Genomic DNA, 17,539 nt, shown 5'->3' on the forward strand with positions numbered 1-17,539 from the left:
AGTTCCAACGAGCGGCGGCAAGCACGTCTACAAGGTATTTAATGTTAATTCAAATACTTAAAAAAAACCCTCACCTCTTGTAAAGCTATGAGTTTGGAAGAGCGTCGCGCTCTCGAAGCGCTAAAAGAGGACACCAATACCATAGAGGACTGCCAGGAAGACTTCGAAGATATGAGCTTTGGCGATATATGGAATGGGACCGAGTCACTCGCCATCAGTCACGCTGGTGGCGAGTTCACTGACCTTGCAAGAGAGGTTTTAGGAGACTTTTGGAAAATGTGAGTGTTGGTGAGTATTTACCGTAAATGTGACGTACCTTTGTGAGCAGCAACAATCGTGTACAACGCGTGGATAAATGCACCCGTCGTGATCGCGTCCTCTGCAGGAACAATGCGTTTGCTGAGCAGATGGTTGTGATGACCGACGCGTACCTTGTGTGGAGTCTGACCAAATGTGAGGACGCCTTCAGAGGTTTTTTTGAGAGATTGGAGAAGGAAGGGTTGGGGAGTGACTCTAACTGTGGCCAATGGTCAATCAGCATGATAGACGTGTTCTGTAAGTGATCCGATCTGTTGTTGTTTGCTTACGATTTGATGACGGCATGTCCGGCTCATTGTAGACGCTGAGAAAGTCAGTCTTCGAATCTTGTCAACAGACGCCACCATCAGCTCTGCGCTGGTCCGTCAAGGCGTAATGCCGTGTTCTCCTATATCGCCAACCGTGGGCATCACCACCGAAGCACTCGACTTATATCGTGTAGCACATCTCAGGAGTCCTCAATTGTCAATTCAAGCGTTCGTAAAAACTGTTTGTGACTTACATGGTGTATGTCGTTTTAGTTGTTTTGATATTCTGATATCTTATCATGCACAGGTTGCATTCCACAGACACTTATCTCGTCAGTTCTCTATTGCATTCGACTTATATCTTCAAGTTCGACGTTCCGTGGCAGCCATGGTAGCTGAGTCATTACAACGTGACTCACCCGATTTTCGCCTGAAACACGCCTGCCCCGCATGCACATACATACTAATGGATGAACACAAGTTGACTTTTAGCTTGCTTTACGCCATGGACGGCAACGACTCTTTAAAAAGAGTCATTCGAAGATCTCTAGATACTGACGACTCTCTCGGCGCATCTTCAGAGCTTCCAACTGGACAGCAACTCACAAGCAACCGCTATCTATCTCGCACTTATGTAGATCAGTTCGCGCGGGACTCCGCTACTGCGGATGATGAGGTACGAGGCACTTTGATTTGGGTTGGTCACGGCTAATACTAACTATTAGGTTATACATGCCGAGAACTCGTGTGAAGGACGCTGGAAGAATATGGACGATACAAAGACGAAGAAAGCATGGGGTATTTACGATGAGATGGGCATTTTTGTGGCCGTGTGCCGACATGGATTCACTCTGCTCGTTGCAGATATGATACAGAGTGGCGAGCTGTAAGTTTTTTTGGGTACGTTGTTAATAAATTCACAATTGTTTTACAGTGCGAAGTATCCGTTGGCCGTTGTTTCGAAGTTGCTGGAGGTATTTGGAAGCAATTTGGGTGGCGGGTATGACATCGGTTGTCAATTCAGGACCACGCTCGATAATAGTTCTATTGGACCCCTTGCACGGTCTCTGCATCACACTTGCCTTGTCGGCGCCTTCCACGGACATGCGCACAGGTGATTGTGCCAACTTTTCTCGCTTACTACTTACATCAAAGGTTTGGGACTCGAGGACCTGGAGGTATGCGAACGAACGTTCTCGAAGTCCAATTCATTGGCGTCCGCACTACGTTATGCCAGCGTATTCCATCGACAACAAGCCATCGACACATATTTCGAACACAACGATGACTTCGAAGTGTATGCCAATCTATGTAAGCTGTCTCATTGTAAAACGTGATCTGTGCTGACATAATCCTTTTCAGCCGATTTTTTATACAACAACTACAGGCAAGCGCTCGACATACTGAATGATGGTAGCACGACCCTACCAAACCTTATGCGGGATCTCAAAGTCGCAGACGAGACTGTGTTCGAGCGCTGGCTGGAGGAAGAGAAGGTATATCTACAAGGTCTGACGCAAGAACCTGCGGACGAAACGTTGCAGATGGAATACTGGAAAACGCTGGCAAATCTTGCTGCGAGCAAGTAAGTTCAGTTCTTGAGGTATATGCCTCGCGCTCACTAACACAAATTGTACAGGGAGGCTCTGGATGCTGCAATGACAGCGTTCCAGGACTCATCTCACCTCGAGGGTGCATCATACGATGGGCAGGTAAAAAATACCCGCAAAGCCGAGAGTGCGCGACGGCACGCTCTTGAGGATTACGACAGGCACCTGAAACTCGCTCAAGTACTCGAGTGTAAGCTGGAGGTCGAGAAACGCTGGGTGGCAGAAGACGCGCAGTGGCAGAAGGTTGGAAGACTCGTGGCAAACCGGAAATACCAGCGTGCTCTGGATCGTCTCGAGGGATTGATTGTTGCCCGCATATTTGAGTTGACAAAGATGAACCGAGCGGGTACAGGTGAGTTTTTAATAGCTATATCTTACTTGCGCGTGCTAATTCCAATACCATGTAAGGGTATAAACTACGGAAGCATATCGCTAAAGCACTCCAGGCTCGTTCCATCGCCATTAGATCTGCACTTACCACGTACAACTCTATCGCCAGCTCGATGTACCCTGCCCGCAAAACCCTAAAGTGGGAAGAGGTCGTCGAATATGTGTTTCTCGCTGATTTTGACCTCTTGCGCGACACGCGTGCAGACATCTCTCAACGGCCTTGGGCATCGGCTGCTGCTCGCAGAGCGATGGATCTCTATTTCAAGATGTGTCGGGCGCGGGAGGAAATTCAGCGCTTGAATGTGGAGGTACGGCGCCTAGTGACGTACATTCAAGACGAAGACAAATATCTGCGGGCGTGCGAGGATCAGTTGAAGTCTGTCAGTCCAACTCTCGCCAACCAAATCGCTATACATCGCAATGTTCGAGGACGGTTTAATTCGCGTCACCTGAAGCGGCTCTATGACATTTCGAACCTTCCTGGCTTCAGCGGGACCATAGCCCCAGGTATGAGCACTAATACAGGTCTTGGAGAAAGCTCCAGTACACCCAACGCGCAGGTCCCATCACAACTACTGGCAGGGCACCCACCTTTTAATGATAGACGATCTGCAGTGGTGCCGGATACTCCAGATGACTTGGATGAGGAGGAACAGGAAGAGGAGGTGGAAGAGGAGGCATCGAGAAGCCTGCAGGATGTCCTCCGTGTCGCCGATGATTTCTCGCGTCTGGAACTTCATGACCACGCTGATGAAGAGTAGTATAGCATAGTTAACACATTGTATGGACAAATATGACTGATTTACGTATTTTAATGTTCACTTGCGCAAAACGCGCCATCAATCCATCCACGTCATCGCGAGATACTCGAGCTCATCGTGTCGCACAGCGAACTCGAAAGTCCGGCACCTTAAGCGACGTCAGGAACACGTCGCGGCGTTTACCGATATGCCGGCGGCACTTAGCTCTTAATCCTACAGCACTATATAAAGTCCCTCACTATTCAAGAGATATCAGAGGAGGCTCTGATCGCTTATATCCGCCTTGTCTTACAGGTGCGAATCCCATCTATTATCAACTATAATTACGGTCGTTAAGTGGGAGTCACAGGTGGCCTGTGTAAAGCTAGCCATCATTTTTGACCCATTGTCTCATGTCTCACCAGGTAACTGTGTCAGCGATGGTCAACCCCACCATCAGAACCTGCCTATGTAAAGCCAGCCACTATTATTTGAATATCATCAATTTGGTAGTAGATCACAATTTACTACCATACATCTGTCATTATTCCAGCTCTGGTAGATTCCATCAGCATAACCTGACTATCTAAAGCTTCATCATCTGGTCTGCAATTGTGATATCAATTTTAAGTATTATGCATTAGATAAAGCTAGCTAAATCTTTGCCATACTGCAGTCAAATGCCTAATACCTAATGATGTTTCATGCATGGCACACAACAGCTAAATGGTGGGGTCTATAAGTTGAATCTGAATGAACATATAGTTGGTATGTGAATAACATATGGTATGAGCCAGATCCCAAAACATTGCCAAGCCTAAATCTACCATCAACTCAAATGAGGACCTTGTTCATGATATATAAGTATCAGAAATACTACAGTAAAAACCAACGAGAGAGTGAGAACCTGAGAGCCACGTTTTCAAGCTGGTTAAAGCTAGTTAAAGCTGGCTCAAGCTGTAGTTCTTAATTTTTTGGGTTGGAGCTGGTTCAATGTGGTTTGTGTGACTAGCAGACTGCATTAAATTCCAACAGGTGACTCGGTTTGCATTGGACAGCCAAACTACTAGCAAACCAGGGAAGTCGGAGTCCGAGCCCAAGCAGACTGGAACCGAACTAAGATTACTACTTGTGAGGTATTGCACATCTCCACCAGAATTGTAGGTTACTCATAATGTCTTGTCCTTTGGTGCCATTTTTCTCTTGCTTGTATATCACTTTGTAGTAGAATAAACATACTTGTAAGGTATTGCATATTTTCATCAGACTTGTAGTTTGTTTGCAATATCTCATCCCTTGGTGTCATTTTGCTTGCGTGTATAATACGTTGTCATAGGATACATTATCATACAATGCCATGAAATTCTGGTTTAATCTGGTAAACCTCATCTATCAAAAGCATATCCTGCCCGATTTTGTGATGCATGCAGCACATACAAGTCTGATTGCCTAAGTATATTGCACCCTATATTTTCAGTACTCCACTCTGGAGAGTATCCTCCCAAATATCCAGAGAAGTATACTACTGGGGCCGCACCCTGGCTGGCCCTGGGCCATAACTGGCAAGCACCAAAACAAACAACGAACCTATCACAACGCTGAGTGTAATAAGGGATGCAATCATTAATGGCGCGGAAGGCTTGAAGTCTGTGGCGACACCTGAGAGAAACCCGAGAATGGAACACGTTACACTGCCAGTAATTCTATGAGACACAAGTGATCACGATCAAAGATTGCTTACCTCAGTACACAGAAAGAAGTTGGTATGCCTATAATGATGATGAACATCTTTGGCTTACGTCGCAGGTAATATGACTGTGAGGTTGGAAAGGTCAGTTAGGGTACAGAAAGATAGTGTAAATCGAACCGCGAAGTCCATGGATCTCATTCTCTCACCAAAGTGTTGCACCATTGTGCCCGTGAAAATGCAGCCAACACCTAAAAGTAAAGAGCAAGAGCACATAATTTGTGAGGTCTCCGTTGCGCCTAGACCTGGAATGGCAAGGATGGCGATATCCATGGCCATAGAGACTCCCGCCTATCAGTACAAAAATAAATAGAGGCATTCTCCTTTACATAGCACTTACTAGGGTGATTTGACCTTTCGCTTGGCTACTGAAATCGTCGATAAATGAATTGACTTCCACCCCATTCAAGATACCATCAACGGAAGTACTCTTGATGCGATCAATCGTGATGGGCATGCACAACACCATAGCTGCAGCGTTGCCCATGAAAAGAAGAAGTTTACACGTCCTATGCTTCTTTCTCACCGCATGGCTTCGAATAAGGCGAGCTTCGGGTTGGTTGTGGCGGTTCAGAAACTGGTGGTGCCCTACGCGGTCTGGTAAATTAATAACGTCCGATTATAAGAAAACCACGTACGTATGATGTACAATATCCTGCCTGTTAAAGAGAAATCAGTATTTGAAAGGCCCAATTTTCCGAGGCTCACGTACAACAGAATACTACGCCAGTTTCTTCTATGATCCCATTATCGACAAGGCCTTCTGTTGCTCGGTCGTCAGGATGATATGTAGGATAGACACGAGCACGTACCAATGGTGGCCAAATGTACACCAATCTGATTCATCTGGTCGAGAGTCCAGAACATTGAAGCGGCAGAAGATTGACCCAAAGTTGTGGCTTCTATTTTTTTCTCAGGTCACTCTGGCAGTCACTGCAGCGCTATAGGCTTACCTCCAATGTAGCAGAAAAGTTCTCTCTGTATGCGTCTCACTTGCGAGGTGTCCATTTGGAACTGATGGGGGAAAAATTCGAAGTGTTTCCTGCCGAACAGTGAGAAACGCTCGGTTAATTGAGTGACATTGACTGCTTACCAGTATTGAGCCTCGAGTTCAAGTCCTGTGTAATCAAAAACAAACTTGAGAAAAAGCAAAAGCAACAACATACTCTTATGTCTCCATTCACTTGGCTGGATACATTCTCCAAATAGCAGTTCACCGTTCAGATCTTCTAGCCAAGCAATGATGTGTTGGTCGGGGACCACGTAATAGTATTGAAATCGTTCTTCTCCCATGAAGATTGTTGGGAGAACGACAAGTGTCCATCTATCTTCATTCGCTGCGGCCCGCGATGCATCGATAAAATCCTCGAGATGATGTAGACCTACATAACGCCTTAGGTTCATTGGTGTAAACACGTTCTAAATCTCTATGTGAGCGTATCCCTTATGCAACTGGCCAGCGCTTGCCTTGGTATTGTGGTAATAATAGGTACCACCCAACGGGTGGACCAACTCCTGCCAATTCCCGTATGTTGCGGGCCTGTTGATAGCGTTGAATTGAGACTATTAAGTAGTAACAAAGGCGACCTACCGAGGGTTATCGATTTCTTTTACGCGGACCGAGGTATTTTCATATCCATCATCTGCACTTATGATATGGAGAAAACGTTATTCAAATTAAAGTATTAGCTAATGGGTACTCACAGCATTACTACTTCAGCATACCGTGGAAGTTGAGTCGGCCAGATACCAATACCACGCTCCAGCAACTTCGCCACCTGTTGTTGAGGGCCTCCTGCCTAGAATATAACAGCCGCCTTAGAACTGTGCAGGTCAGAATAATTGTGCATACCATATTATACGGCTTGCGGACTTTTCAGGCGGTGGTTGTGTGGTGGTTGCGTGTACTGGTATGTAGTAGTGACTCTTTGCGACCTTGCCGCCTGCTATTACCTTTTTTAGAATTTTGGTTAGCATATACTAATATGAATATTTTATTTGGCACCTACGCTCACTGCTAAGTGTATGGGTCACGGTGCTTATCAAGTCCTTTGACTGATTCGCACAATGAAATCGAATATTTTATTATACTTGTACCAGAACGCCGACGGTGTGTTCATTCCACTCTGTCCTGAATCATCACAAGTGCACCCGCCCTAAGGCCGAAACCGGTTGCAACGTACGTTCAGAATGTGGCCTCGTTGAATATTTGCTTTGCCTAACACATCCTCTCTAACATATAGACGATCAACTTCTCAACTTTGTCGCTGCACTGGCAGGGTCACTGCAGGTTCAAATGATGAAGCAACGAGTGAGATGTTGGGGTGAGAGACCGGTGATTCGAGCGAGCGTTCTGTGGTTGCGATTCTCGAAGAGAATTGTCGATGCTTGTCGGTAGTATTGGTGTTGGCGCTTTCATATACAATCACTCACTGTAGTGTCGAAGGATGCATGAAAGACGCTACGTACAGACTTGTGGTGCAGGCTTTGAGACGCATAATAGAAAATGAAGTCCATCCCAGCATCACTGCAGTAAGTTATTGAGCGAGCGTGCCACCATCTACGATAGGAACCGACTTACAGTAAGCATATGGAGATCGCTTGACCAATCCCTAGGCAGCCGTACAGCATCTGATAGAACGAGTTTGTTCAGTCAAATTTGCTGCGCCAGGATTTAGAAATGAAATGAAGAAATCGATAAAAAGATACTGACTTGGTCTCCCACCAAACTAGCGTGTACGAGTTCAGGATTAGGCATCCCTGCATCCCAAGCACGAAGAGAATAAGTAGGGGACCTCTTATTGAACCGCGTCCCGCAACCAAGTAGGTCCAGTACACTTTGAAACTGTTTCAATATAGGAAACACCTCAGATGAACTTGGTCGCATCTCTCCAGGACAGAGCCCATCGACCTTTTCTCCGATCTGAAATAGAACATAAGCAGTTATATCAAGTTTAATTCACCCACGTACCTCAATCAGATCCTCATCTGGGAGCAGTTGGAGAACTGGAAGTAGACAAGCGGTCTCAATAACACGCTAATATTTATCTTCCGTGAGTGGTTGGCACCAAAAGTATGTCAAATGAGAGTATATGTTCTGCACGGAGCACGTGTGAGCCTGGGTGGCATCGGTGATAGCCGATAGAGCGCGAGGCATGAACAGAATCAACCCGATTGCGTACGTTAGCCGCACGCTTCGTTTACGGAAACTGACTGGAGATGTGAATGTCAGAGATTTGGCCAGTCTGGGGCCAGAGTCTGGGGCCTTTGGCAGGTCGCGGCTGACCCGGGCTGAGTTTTAATTGTATCGGGTCACGTGTTTGCAAAGCGCAGACATTGGAATATGCACGAGCGCGCCAGTAGAGCTGTGTGGATGTCGGTTCGTCCGCCAGAGATGGAGGTGCATGCACATGGCGAGGATTGCAAGGGCTATCAACACGTGGGTGCACGCGTCGGGTGTTGTTAGTAGGAACACGTAGCAGGGTGTGGATGTGCATACTCATAAAACATGTTGTGGTAAGAGTACTGGGGAGCAGAACATCAATGCTCGGTCAAAAAGGGTATCTGATATATCCACACACCTGGAAGAGCGATGTGAAGATATTCGCTACCAAGGACACTTCACGAAAGAGAATGATCATGGATGAGTACAGAAAAACAGTATGTATGAGTGTTAACTCACGAAGACCACATGCATAATAAGATATGTTATGGTTCACCAGGATAGCATACAGACAACTTGTGTTTGTTCGCCAGCCCTGTATGGCGCGTGTAAGCGTGAGTATCATGAGTCCTGGGGAGAACAGCGTCAGCGCGTGCAAATTTGTACATATATATGCTCCTGGTTACCCACCCAATTCGAACACGGAAAGGAGGAGAAATTGTACGAAGAGGTAGCACCCTGTGATTCCCGGGATCGGGCTAGTCGTATCTGTGAAAGTGAACAAAATGTTTCAGTGGTCGTGGAACACCAGAGGGGAGATGAAAGCAAGAATGTGTTTCACATACACACCATACGCCTTCTTAGCTCTTATGATGCAATGGAACCCATGAACTTGAAGGTGGCCGTGTAAACACTAGCGGGAGATCATATGATCTGAGTTTAAACTTATGCTGTGATCGTGATCATTGATGGAGGGCTAAGGTGGCCCCCTCCCGCTATTGATTGTGTTAGCCACCTGACTCGCGTTGGGCATATCTACAAGTCACCCCACACCCATTAAAAATATGCACTCGCCGCTCATAACTGTCCAGATATAACTCTTCATCACCACAAGTCTTAATCATAGGATGCTCAAAAAACCTCCCTAACCAAGCTTCAATTTTGGTTTCTCGCAGCATTTTAAACCCGTGGTAGTGCTTCAAAACATCAGTCGCTCTGGTAGTACTTCATCATCCCTTCGAGCACTAATGGCACGTTGGAGTGCGCTGCAGAATAGTGCACGGTCTTGTTCTGTCAGAGGCGTTTTCGGCAACGTGAAGGTCCTGAAGCTCAGTAAGAGGGGAGATTGGCATATCGGAGGGTGAATCAGTGTCATTTGTCTGGGATTGTACGGATTGAAGTGGAGACAACGGTAGATTCTGGGCTGGAGGACTCCTACTCAGCCCAGATGCCGCTGGGAGAATGTCGCGCGGTTCCGGAAGTGCCGGTGTCCCCACCGTTCGGGTGCGGTCTAAGGAAACGGGTACGGTCTGTGACGGAGGAGATGTGTATATAGGTGGAGGCGTAGGCCCTTGCGCATAGTGCACAGCATCAAGACGCGTATCCCTCGCGAAGCGTTTGAATTCTTGGAGAATTTTTATTTGGATTGAAATCTATGTCAAGTCAAAGTTAGATGGACGTTAACCGAAAACGGAAGCAAAGATGATACTCACGCTAAACATCTGCATTGCATCCCCAAGCGCCTCGTCGCATGTTTGAATTTCCTGCTGGATTTCGTCGCTACACAGAAACCGCTTGAGGACCGGACGACGGTTGAGCTTTAGAAGGAAGTGGTACACCTGGAGAATGAGTATTAGCGCTCAAGCATAAGACAAACAAAATGGTTGCTCGATCCGTGACGAAATTAAAGCACAGCAAAACTTACCATCTCAATGCACTCTTTCAGCTTCCTGACGGGACGTTCCATCTCCTCTGCCAGCCCCACAACACCAACATCTCCATTTTGACCTTGCTGAGACTGCATGTCACCTCTCAGCATCAGCAAGCTCAGCGCGCACAAAGTAAATCGCCATCGCACAGCGTTCGGTAAGGCGAAGACATTGCAGGCGGTTGGTCTGTTGAAACCACGTAAGTTCCATCTCAAACTCTACTCCGGAAAGAGAATGATGGAGATCAAACATTTACCGCGACTTCATCCACAGCCTCCCATACTGCCAGCAAAGTCCTCGCAGCTTTGTGGAGCCCAGGGATAGTTGTAAGTTTGGCGACGTCGCCAAGAATCATAAGGGAGGTTCGAAGCATAGGTGAAACAAACGTTGATGCGGATTTCACTGATAAAGAGTATGAAATTAGTGAAATCCAACTTCACGCGAGGACTCACCCGTCAACCAAGCCTTCTGGCTGGTCCCAATCTTGCTCTCCGTACCCTGGTAAGTCTCGGTCACAGCACCTTTCTTGGCACCTGAAGATGCCTTCACATCTTTACCATTGTCCTGCTCAGCGGTGGTACGAGCAGCATGACCCTCCATCGCAAATGCCTTTCCTGTTTCTGGCAGTTGTGCGAGCTCGGAAGTAGGAAGGACTGCATTCAACGCTAAGGGTACATTCTGTTTGGAATGATACACATGAGCACGAATTTCATCTCAAACGAAAGAAAGGAGAAACACCGAATCTCTTGGTTGAAGTCTCCATCCAGCAAGAACGGATTAAAGACGACGGGGCCCTTATGAAGTACAAAATAGATAGAACTTACCTCCCTCGTCCGAAGCCAACTTTTAGTCTCCTCGTTATCCTTCTCCTGACCTTTTACGCTTTAACGATAAGTGAACTTATCAAACCATGATTCCAAGCGTTTGCTTTAAGCTTGCGGTGTAAAGGTGGAAGCTCCTTGCGGGGTGCATCTTGGGTTTTCCCCTTACCTTTCCCAAGATAAGCACGTTTTTCTGACGGGGTTAGAGACATCAGTATTACAGAAAAAAATAAGAGAACATACGAGGTAATGTCGAAGACACTGCCAGATTCAGTAGTCCACGTGCATAGCCTTTCGTAGGTGAGGATGAACCGAGGGACATAACCGAAGGAGGGACCTCTAGGGACTTTCCATCCCAAGCCTCCTTTGAGACAACAAGACCCTCTTCAACTGCAGATTAGTCTCGCTTGCGGACGCACTTGGCCCTAAATCGGCACTAAGGGACTTGGGAGACGACTTTGGAGACATCCTGAGTAGCTTCGGCCAATAGCTATTCTCGATGTCATCCCTCCGCAGACCCTCTTCAATTCCTGTACCTAGTGACTTGAGGGACTGCGGGTACATGTGTGCAGTAACAGGGAGAGCGGGCGATACAAGGGTGGCAGGAGTAGCCTCGGGAAAAGATAGCAAAAGTGAATGCTCATTCCCTCCATCTTCATCGCTGACGTTCTTATCGAGATCGCGGATTTGAAGATCCTCGCGAGATAAAGAGAGAAGGTTATTGGACAAAGGAGCAAGAGACAGATCGTTGGGTAACGAAGAAGAAAGTGGAGTTTCCCGTTCTGTAAAATCATTCGGCATCGAGGGATTGAAGTCCGACCCGGGTGAAAAAACTACCGGGTCTCTGAATATACCTCTAAGGGGACACTTCTCCCTCTTGAGGGCGAGACAGACCTTCAACACTCAAGCATGGTTCAACGCTGCAACCATATCGAGTATGATGATTGTAAAAAAGACTTACGGGTGATTATATGCCTGTCCTGAATGAATGCACGTGGCAAGGAGAAGTGCTGAATGGACAATAGAGAAGAGGCCCGGGGCTTCAAGTTGGAAGGAATCAAGCGCGCCTAGAAAGTATCAGTAAGGCACCAATCACGATATTCTGACGTACGTACTTTGACCAAATCGCTGGCTCTATCATGTGACCAAGCAAAGAAAAAAAGAAGCGACTGGAGAGCCATGAAACCACAGATGGCTGATAACGCGTCAGATCAGCTAGAATGCCTGGACACTTTCAATGTTCATCATCTATTTGGGCTGCAGAAAGGAGTGCCAAATCAAGCATGAAGGGTAGAAGTAGGATGTCGACGTCCTGGAGATGGAAGTCGATCATCTGATTGAACCAACTTGAAGTGACTGCTGTCAGCGAGTCATGTCGTCAACGACAATTGTCTGCGTTCAAGTATGATTCAATGATGTGGAGTATGATGATTCTAAGAGATTTATGGCTCGAGTAATCACCAATCATTGTAAAGCACAGATGGCTAATAACACATTGGTTCTGCTTTCATGTCGAACCATGCGTCTGGAGCAGGCATGTGGAACATAATGCGAAAGTTCTGTGAGTCAGGAAAATAAAAGCAGCGTGTCTGAGCTCAGACAGGTGATAGCTCGAGAACGACAAATTCCCTTATCATCGTCTGTCTGAGCACAAACAGTGAAGTTTCAGCGGTTGTAAAATTGTGCATTAACTTTTGATTCTGGTCCTTGCGATCTGTCAATAGCCATAGAAAAAATGGCACATCTGTCAGCGTGAAACATCGAACTAGATTATGACACGGACCTAATTGTTGACACCATCGTCATTGATCACTATCACCTTGCGTAGCATGTCAGTTCAGACAGCTGGTCATGCAGCGGTCCTGCTCATACATCTGGACCAGTCGGTGGACTCGGGCGAATGGAGTACAAGGGGGGAATTCTGTTCTTAAGAATGAGTTGTCGTACGGATGTTACAACTATCGGGTCGTTGAAATAAATCAACAATAATTGTCTGTGTCATGCAAAATTCAGCGATATCAAGCGTGATGAGTTTTTAAAAAGAAACGGACGGCTCGAGTATATCACGAATGTGGCAAGAAAATCAGGGCTTCAAGTCAGAAGGCACCCAGCACACCTGCAAAAGTATCAGCAAGACGCCGATCATGATATTGTAGGACTCTGGCAAACATACTTTGATCTGAGTAGCTTCACCTTAGCTACTTTTCACAGAGACAATTTAATTCCTTGAGAGAGAAATATCTGACTGAGTCAGAAACCGAGATTTAAAAATTGGGGAACATTACCTGGTAGTACTGATCCGGTTTCGACAAAGATAACATGAACAAAGATAACTTCACTCCAGAAACGACCCGGCAATTATGAGATAGTAACTAGTGAAGCTTGCTGAGTATCGTCGAGAACTTCCAATAGATCTACACTCACAAATACCTTCAGTCGTGCACTGAACCTGACACGAGGCCCACGAGCATGAGTAAAGAAGTGCTAGTGCTCCCGATCCATCTACAAGTCTTGAGGATATCTGCCATGAAAACGCAAATAGAAACTCACGATATAGCAGACGACGTCTCATTTGTCAGGTAATGTTGGGTATAAAAGTCTGGAGGGCAATATGTAAAATGGTCCATGCTCGCTTTCGTGTGCAGCAATACCTTGATAGACACCAAATGAAGTGATATAACTATTAAATCAAGTCAGTCATAGAGCTATTTCCTGCCAACACCTGCACCAGACTCACCCGAACCCGCAAAACTGTACCAGAAACCTGTTTGGACTGAGTAGGAGCCAGCTCAAATATTTTGCCTTCTTACGCTCCAAAAACAGTTGCCAAACCTGCCAAACCACCTTCGGAAAACTCGTGCGGGCTTGAGGGAGGGTCCCAATGCTTGGAGACTCGACATGCTTCCAATATCTCTGGGCCCTCTTTGTCGTCTTGCAGGGAAGCCGCTTCTGCATGAACCATTCGAAGTTCTGATTCGGCTGCCATCCTGGGCTGGGAGAACTGACAATGACAGTAAGTACAGTACTTGGGTATTTATATGCACACACCTGACCACCGTGATTCTATGTCCGCCGAGTCGGACAACTCATGCTGCAACGTCAACATAGAATTTGCAAACGGACATTCTTTCGGGCCGAACCGATGGTTGAAAAAAGAAGAACAGCTATTGCTGATCCAAAGCGGGACTTAGTCCACGGCGAATATGATCCTGCAATGGCGAGTGAGAGCTGAAGCGCTGACGTTTATGGACATCCGGAAGTAACAGACGTGTCTGTGAAGGTGGTTCGAGGTGTTCACACGTAACTTAGTAGGGTGCGGCAATTCTGAGATTTGGTGGCTGTGCACTACCGCACCGCACCAACGCATCCTTCCTACCAAGTATACCTGCAGCATTGTCCATGGTGTGCATTGTTCTCAGTAATTCATGCACCTCTGCAGCCTTGGCTGGCAATTGATCTTCATCGCCAGATGGAATTAACCTTACTACCTGCCAGTCAACCACAACGCTGCGGGCCGCCTGAAAGACACGGCTACCAACTTGAAAAGCGGCCAAGGATTCGCCATGAACATCATCAGCGAGGCATTCGTCGAGAATGCAAATGCGACTGCCGTAGACACTCCTCCCGAGTTCGACGAGTTGGCTCTCAGCGGTCTGACAAAGGAGAAATGTGTACGTGTGCACCTTCATCCTAAGATATATGGACTAACAATCATGCGTTCAGGTCCAAAATAAGAGCCTCGCGCGTCAAGGAAAGCGTGAGGTAATTTGATTTCAGGCCGAGCCTGCTCGTTCGCTGACATCGTCGCCTCATATAAATCGATAGATATCACGCACCGAGTCACAGGCGAACACAACAGCACGCTCATCCTCGCGCACGTCAAGTACTTTCATGTACCTTCCTTGGCCGTGGTTTGGGCTTTTTGGTATGTTCTCTTTCTTAACGACTTCGGGCTCACTTCCCATCACCGTGAATATGAAAACGACACACATCCAGTTCTTCTTCAAATTCTGGTGCATACGGATCTCGGTCACCATGATTCCAGTGCTCTGGGAGACCCTCATATGGGTTCCATCAGTATTGGTGCGTGCCAGCGTCTTTTCTTCATTATTTATTCCCTGCAGCGCCTGCAGCCAACGAGAGTTCGAACATTCGTATACCAAGGCACTCTAGATCAACGTCTACATCCATCACAGACGGACCTCTAAATTCAGCCTCTCAAAGGCATGTCCGAGAGGCGGATAGTTGATGAGTTCGACGAGTAATACTGCTAGGTCAATTATCTTGTGTATGATTACAGTAGTTCTCGGAAATGAGCATTGAATGTATGTTTCGGTGTGATGCGGCAAAATACCTGAGCCCGCTGAAGGTTGCTTTGGTTTATTTGAATCATCCAGGCTGGCTCAGCCACGTCTTATTTCAGACGACTAGTTGCGACACACAAACATACAATTAATTAACAAGCAAGGAATATGCCACGTCCTCATTTTACCATGGGCATCGGTTCAACTGATGTGCTTGTCTTCTCGAAGTCCATCAGCGCCCAGATCGACACCTTCGCGTTTGTACTACCAGCAATCAACCACCGACCACGGGCATGCTTTTCCTCGACGGTAATTTCATCCTCATCACTACAGGAGTCACCCTCCTTCAAGTCTCCACCAAGAGGTACGCGGTCAATGTGAGAGGCGAACGTAACCGTCTGACATACGAGGGTTCCCAGCAACTTTAATGTCTTTGTTGAATATAACTGCACTCTGCTTGACAAGTTAGCTTGATTTTAAACGACAAGTTCTTCCGGTCAACTGACTTGCCGTCCCATCCCCCAATCGCGCATACTCTCCCGTCGCTCCGTATGGCAACAGCACCATTTCCTGGATGTTTGATCTTGAATGCAGTTCCTGCGGGAGTGGATTCTGACGCCTCCTGGGTCTTCTGTTCAGAATCTCAGAGAGCAAACTCATGCAGGGCTACCAGAACACGAACCAAAAGATCATATCATCCCACTAAATAGTCCGCCGAAACGGTCAAAGCAAGAGTGCAGTCTGAAGAAACTGCCATAGCCATCACTTTAAACGACAACTTACGTCAGAATCCCAATGAGAATGATGCATATTTCGACGAACCTGATTCTACATGAAGTTTGGATTTCCACACGACTTCCCATCCACGGCCCTCGACAGTCTGTTTGGTCTCGTGTGCAGTCCGCTTTCGCAGGACAACGCTTCCATCTTCGTATACACATAACAGGCGCAGCTATCTTGCTGACATAGAGGACGAAGGTGCAGACAACGCAGAGTAAAAAAGATGCATTGACATGATGATCCTGGATTTGCTGCCTGACCTGCCATCCGAAAAGGCTGTTGCGGAGGTGTCTAGTGGATCACCTATAGCAGCATGGAGCCTTTGACACGATGGAAGTGACCAGATATCTGCCTGGTCAGTTCATACTGAGATCACGTCGTACCACACAACAAAAGGATTACCTACAAGAGCTGATTCCACGAGGTTCGGAGCGGCGAGTAGACCTTCCTGGGTGCTCGCCCCTGCTAGGACAAGGAGAGAGAACCTGCAGTAGTTAAGAGTGTTGACATCCATAGAATAACATGTTGTGGGTGTTGAGAGATCTGACAAAGTCGCAGGTCCACTCTTCGGGTCGTGCCCAGACATGAAGTTTATTATCCCTCCCGTGTCTAGTCACAATATTAGAAAAAAAAGCCGGGACAAAACAGATAGCTACTCACGTTATGATTTGAGAACCCCATTCTTCGATGCCCAGCAGGGAGTCGGTGTGTGCTTTCCATGATGCGAGTGGTCGCAATGAGCGCGTGGAAATGACGATAACTTGTCCTACAGTATCTCCGGAGTAGATTCTTTCGTTGTCCGTCGAAATGGAGAGAGTGCTCACTGCGCTGGAATGTGAGCGTAGCAGACAAATAGGTGAAGGTGCTGGCACCAGGCAGACACGCGGCGCGGAAGTTGCCGTGCTCCTGTTTAAACGATTTGAAATTTGAACACAGAGAAGTCTGGCGAGTGCATCCGAGTATTATGATGAGCAAGATCCTTGATAAGTCAACCCATTCATACTGAGATGCTGCCGCCGCCGCAAGTATTACTACGGTATCGATAAACACCCACCCGTCACCACAATGAGCTCTCATTCCCTCGTAGCGGCTCTGAGCCTACATCAGTGAACCGGTGAACAAATGAGAATTAGTAGGGTCAGCAGCTCTAGTACTACATGGCCAATTCCCAGTCAACACTGCAGATGAAACTTGGGTTCGACCCTTGGATATCACCAACTTGGACAATGATGAACTACATTCATATAGTTTCAGTTCCACCCGAAGGTTCAGTAATTGCAGAACCATTTGTCTTCATTGGGACACCAGAGGAATGGAGGAGGCCTCAACCGAAGTGCATTAGGTGCCTCTGGCCATACGAATTTTGATTCTTAGGCCTTCACATCATTATTGTAATTGTGGGTCATCTAACAGACGTACATTTTTCTATTAACTAGGCACTGTAGAATACGAAGGTGCAGACAACGCAGAGTAAAAAAGATGCATTGACA

The 17,539-nt window shown here is 46.9% G+C and overlaps 5 protein-coding genes across 5 annotated transcripts; 2 read left to right on the plus strand and 3 right to left on the minus strand.

The window, feature by feature from the left end:
• Positions 1 to 87: 87 nt before the first annotated feature.
• HD556DRAFT_1491609 (uncharacterized protein) lies at positions 88 to 3,327 on the plus strand (the record flags this gene model as incomplete). Its single annotated transcript, XM_041308805.1, has 10 exons — positions 88 to 278; positions 329 to 555; positions 620 to 807; positions 874 to 1,242; positions 1,292 to 1,452; positions 1,501 to 1,680; positions 1,804 to 1,877; positions 1,929 to 2,151; positions 2,206 to 2,528; positions 2,585 to 3,327. 10 exons carry the CDS (start codon positions 88 to 90, stop codon positions 3,325 to 3,327), a joined length of 2,679 nt encoding a protein of 892 aa, XP_041157118.1.
• A 3,933-nt stretch (positions 3,328 to 7,260) lies between these two features.
• Positions 7,261 to 7,795, minus strand: HD556DRAFT_1394267 (uncharacterized protein). The gene is made up of 3 exons (XM_041303638.1): positions 7,767 to 7,795; positions 7,635 to 7,715; positions 7,261 to 7,580 (listed from the first exon to the last, which is right to left on the minus strand). Exons 2-3 carry the CDS (start codon positions 7,682 to 7,684, stop codon positions 7,469 to 7,471), a joined length of 162 nt encoding a protein of 53 aa, XP_041157119.1. The 5' UTR covers positions 7,685 to 7,715; positions 7,767 to 7,795; the 3' UTR covers positions 7,261 to 7,468.
• Positions 7,796 to 13,397: 5,602 nt separating this feature from the next.
• Positions 13,398 to 13,951, minus strand: HD556DRAFT_1446487 (uncharacterized protein; the record flags this gene model as incomplete). The annotated part of the gene is made up of 5 exons (XM_041307100.1): positions 13,398 to 13,467; positions 13,516 to 13,564; positions 13,617 to 13,645; positions 13,703 to 13,729; positions 13,776 to 13,951. The coding sequence occupies 5 exons, from the start codon at positions 13,949 to 13,951 to the stop codon at positions 13,398 to 13,400; spliced, it is 351 nt and encodes a 116-aa protein (XP_041157120.1).
• A 523-nt stretch (positions 13,952 to 14,474) lies between these two features.
• Positions 14,475 to 14,627, plus strand: HD556DRAFT_1191554 (uncharacterized protein; the record flags this gene model as incomplete). The annotated part of the gene is made up of 1 exon (XM_041296183.1): positions 14,475 to 14,627. A coding segment is annotated over one exon (153 nt), but the record flags the coding sequence as incomplete, so codon positions are not given.
• Positions 14,628 to 15,448: 821 nt separating this feature from the next.
• HD556DRAFT_1491614 (WD-40 repeat-containing protein) lies at positions 15,449 to 17,398 on the minus strand (the record flags this gene model as incomplete). The annotated part of the gene is given in 9 exon segments (XM_041308806.1): positions 15,449 to 15,722; positions 15,776 to 15,900; positions 15,973 to 16,034; positions 16,092 to 16,189; positions 16,235 to 16,401; positions 16,456 to 16,614; positions 16,634 to 16,658; positions 16,710 to 16,914; positions 17,288 to 17,398. The coding sequence occupies 9 exon segments, from the start codon at positions 17,334 to 17,336 to the stop codon at positions 15,449 to 15,451; spliced, it is 1,164 nt and encodes a 387-aa protein (XP_041157122.1). The 5' UTR covers positions 17,337 to 17,398.
• Between the last annotated feature and the right edge of the window lie 141 nt (positions 17,399 to 17,539).

This window comes from Suillus plorans (genome assembly GCF_016647745.1).
Source record: "Suillus plorans strain S12 chromosome Unknown HD556scaffold_53, whole genome shotgun sequence".
NCBI lineage: Eukaryota > Fungi > Basidiomycota > Agaricomycetes > Boletales > Suillaceae > Suillus > Suillus plorans.

Excerpts from the sequence above, each read along its gene's own strand:
- HD556DRAFT_1394267 (XM_041303638.1), bottom strand. The coding sequence starts at position 7,684 with ATGCTGTACGGCTGCCTAGGGATTGGTCAAGCGATCTCCATATGCTTA. Across the intron at positions 7,581-7,634 it reads GCGATCTCCATATGCTTACT|TGATGCTGGGATGGACTTCA; the intron begins GTAAGTCGGTTC and ends AACTTACTGCAG.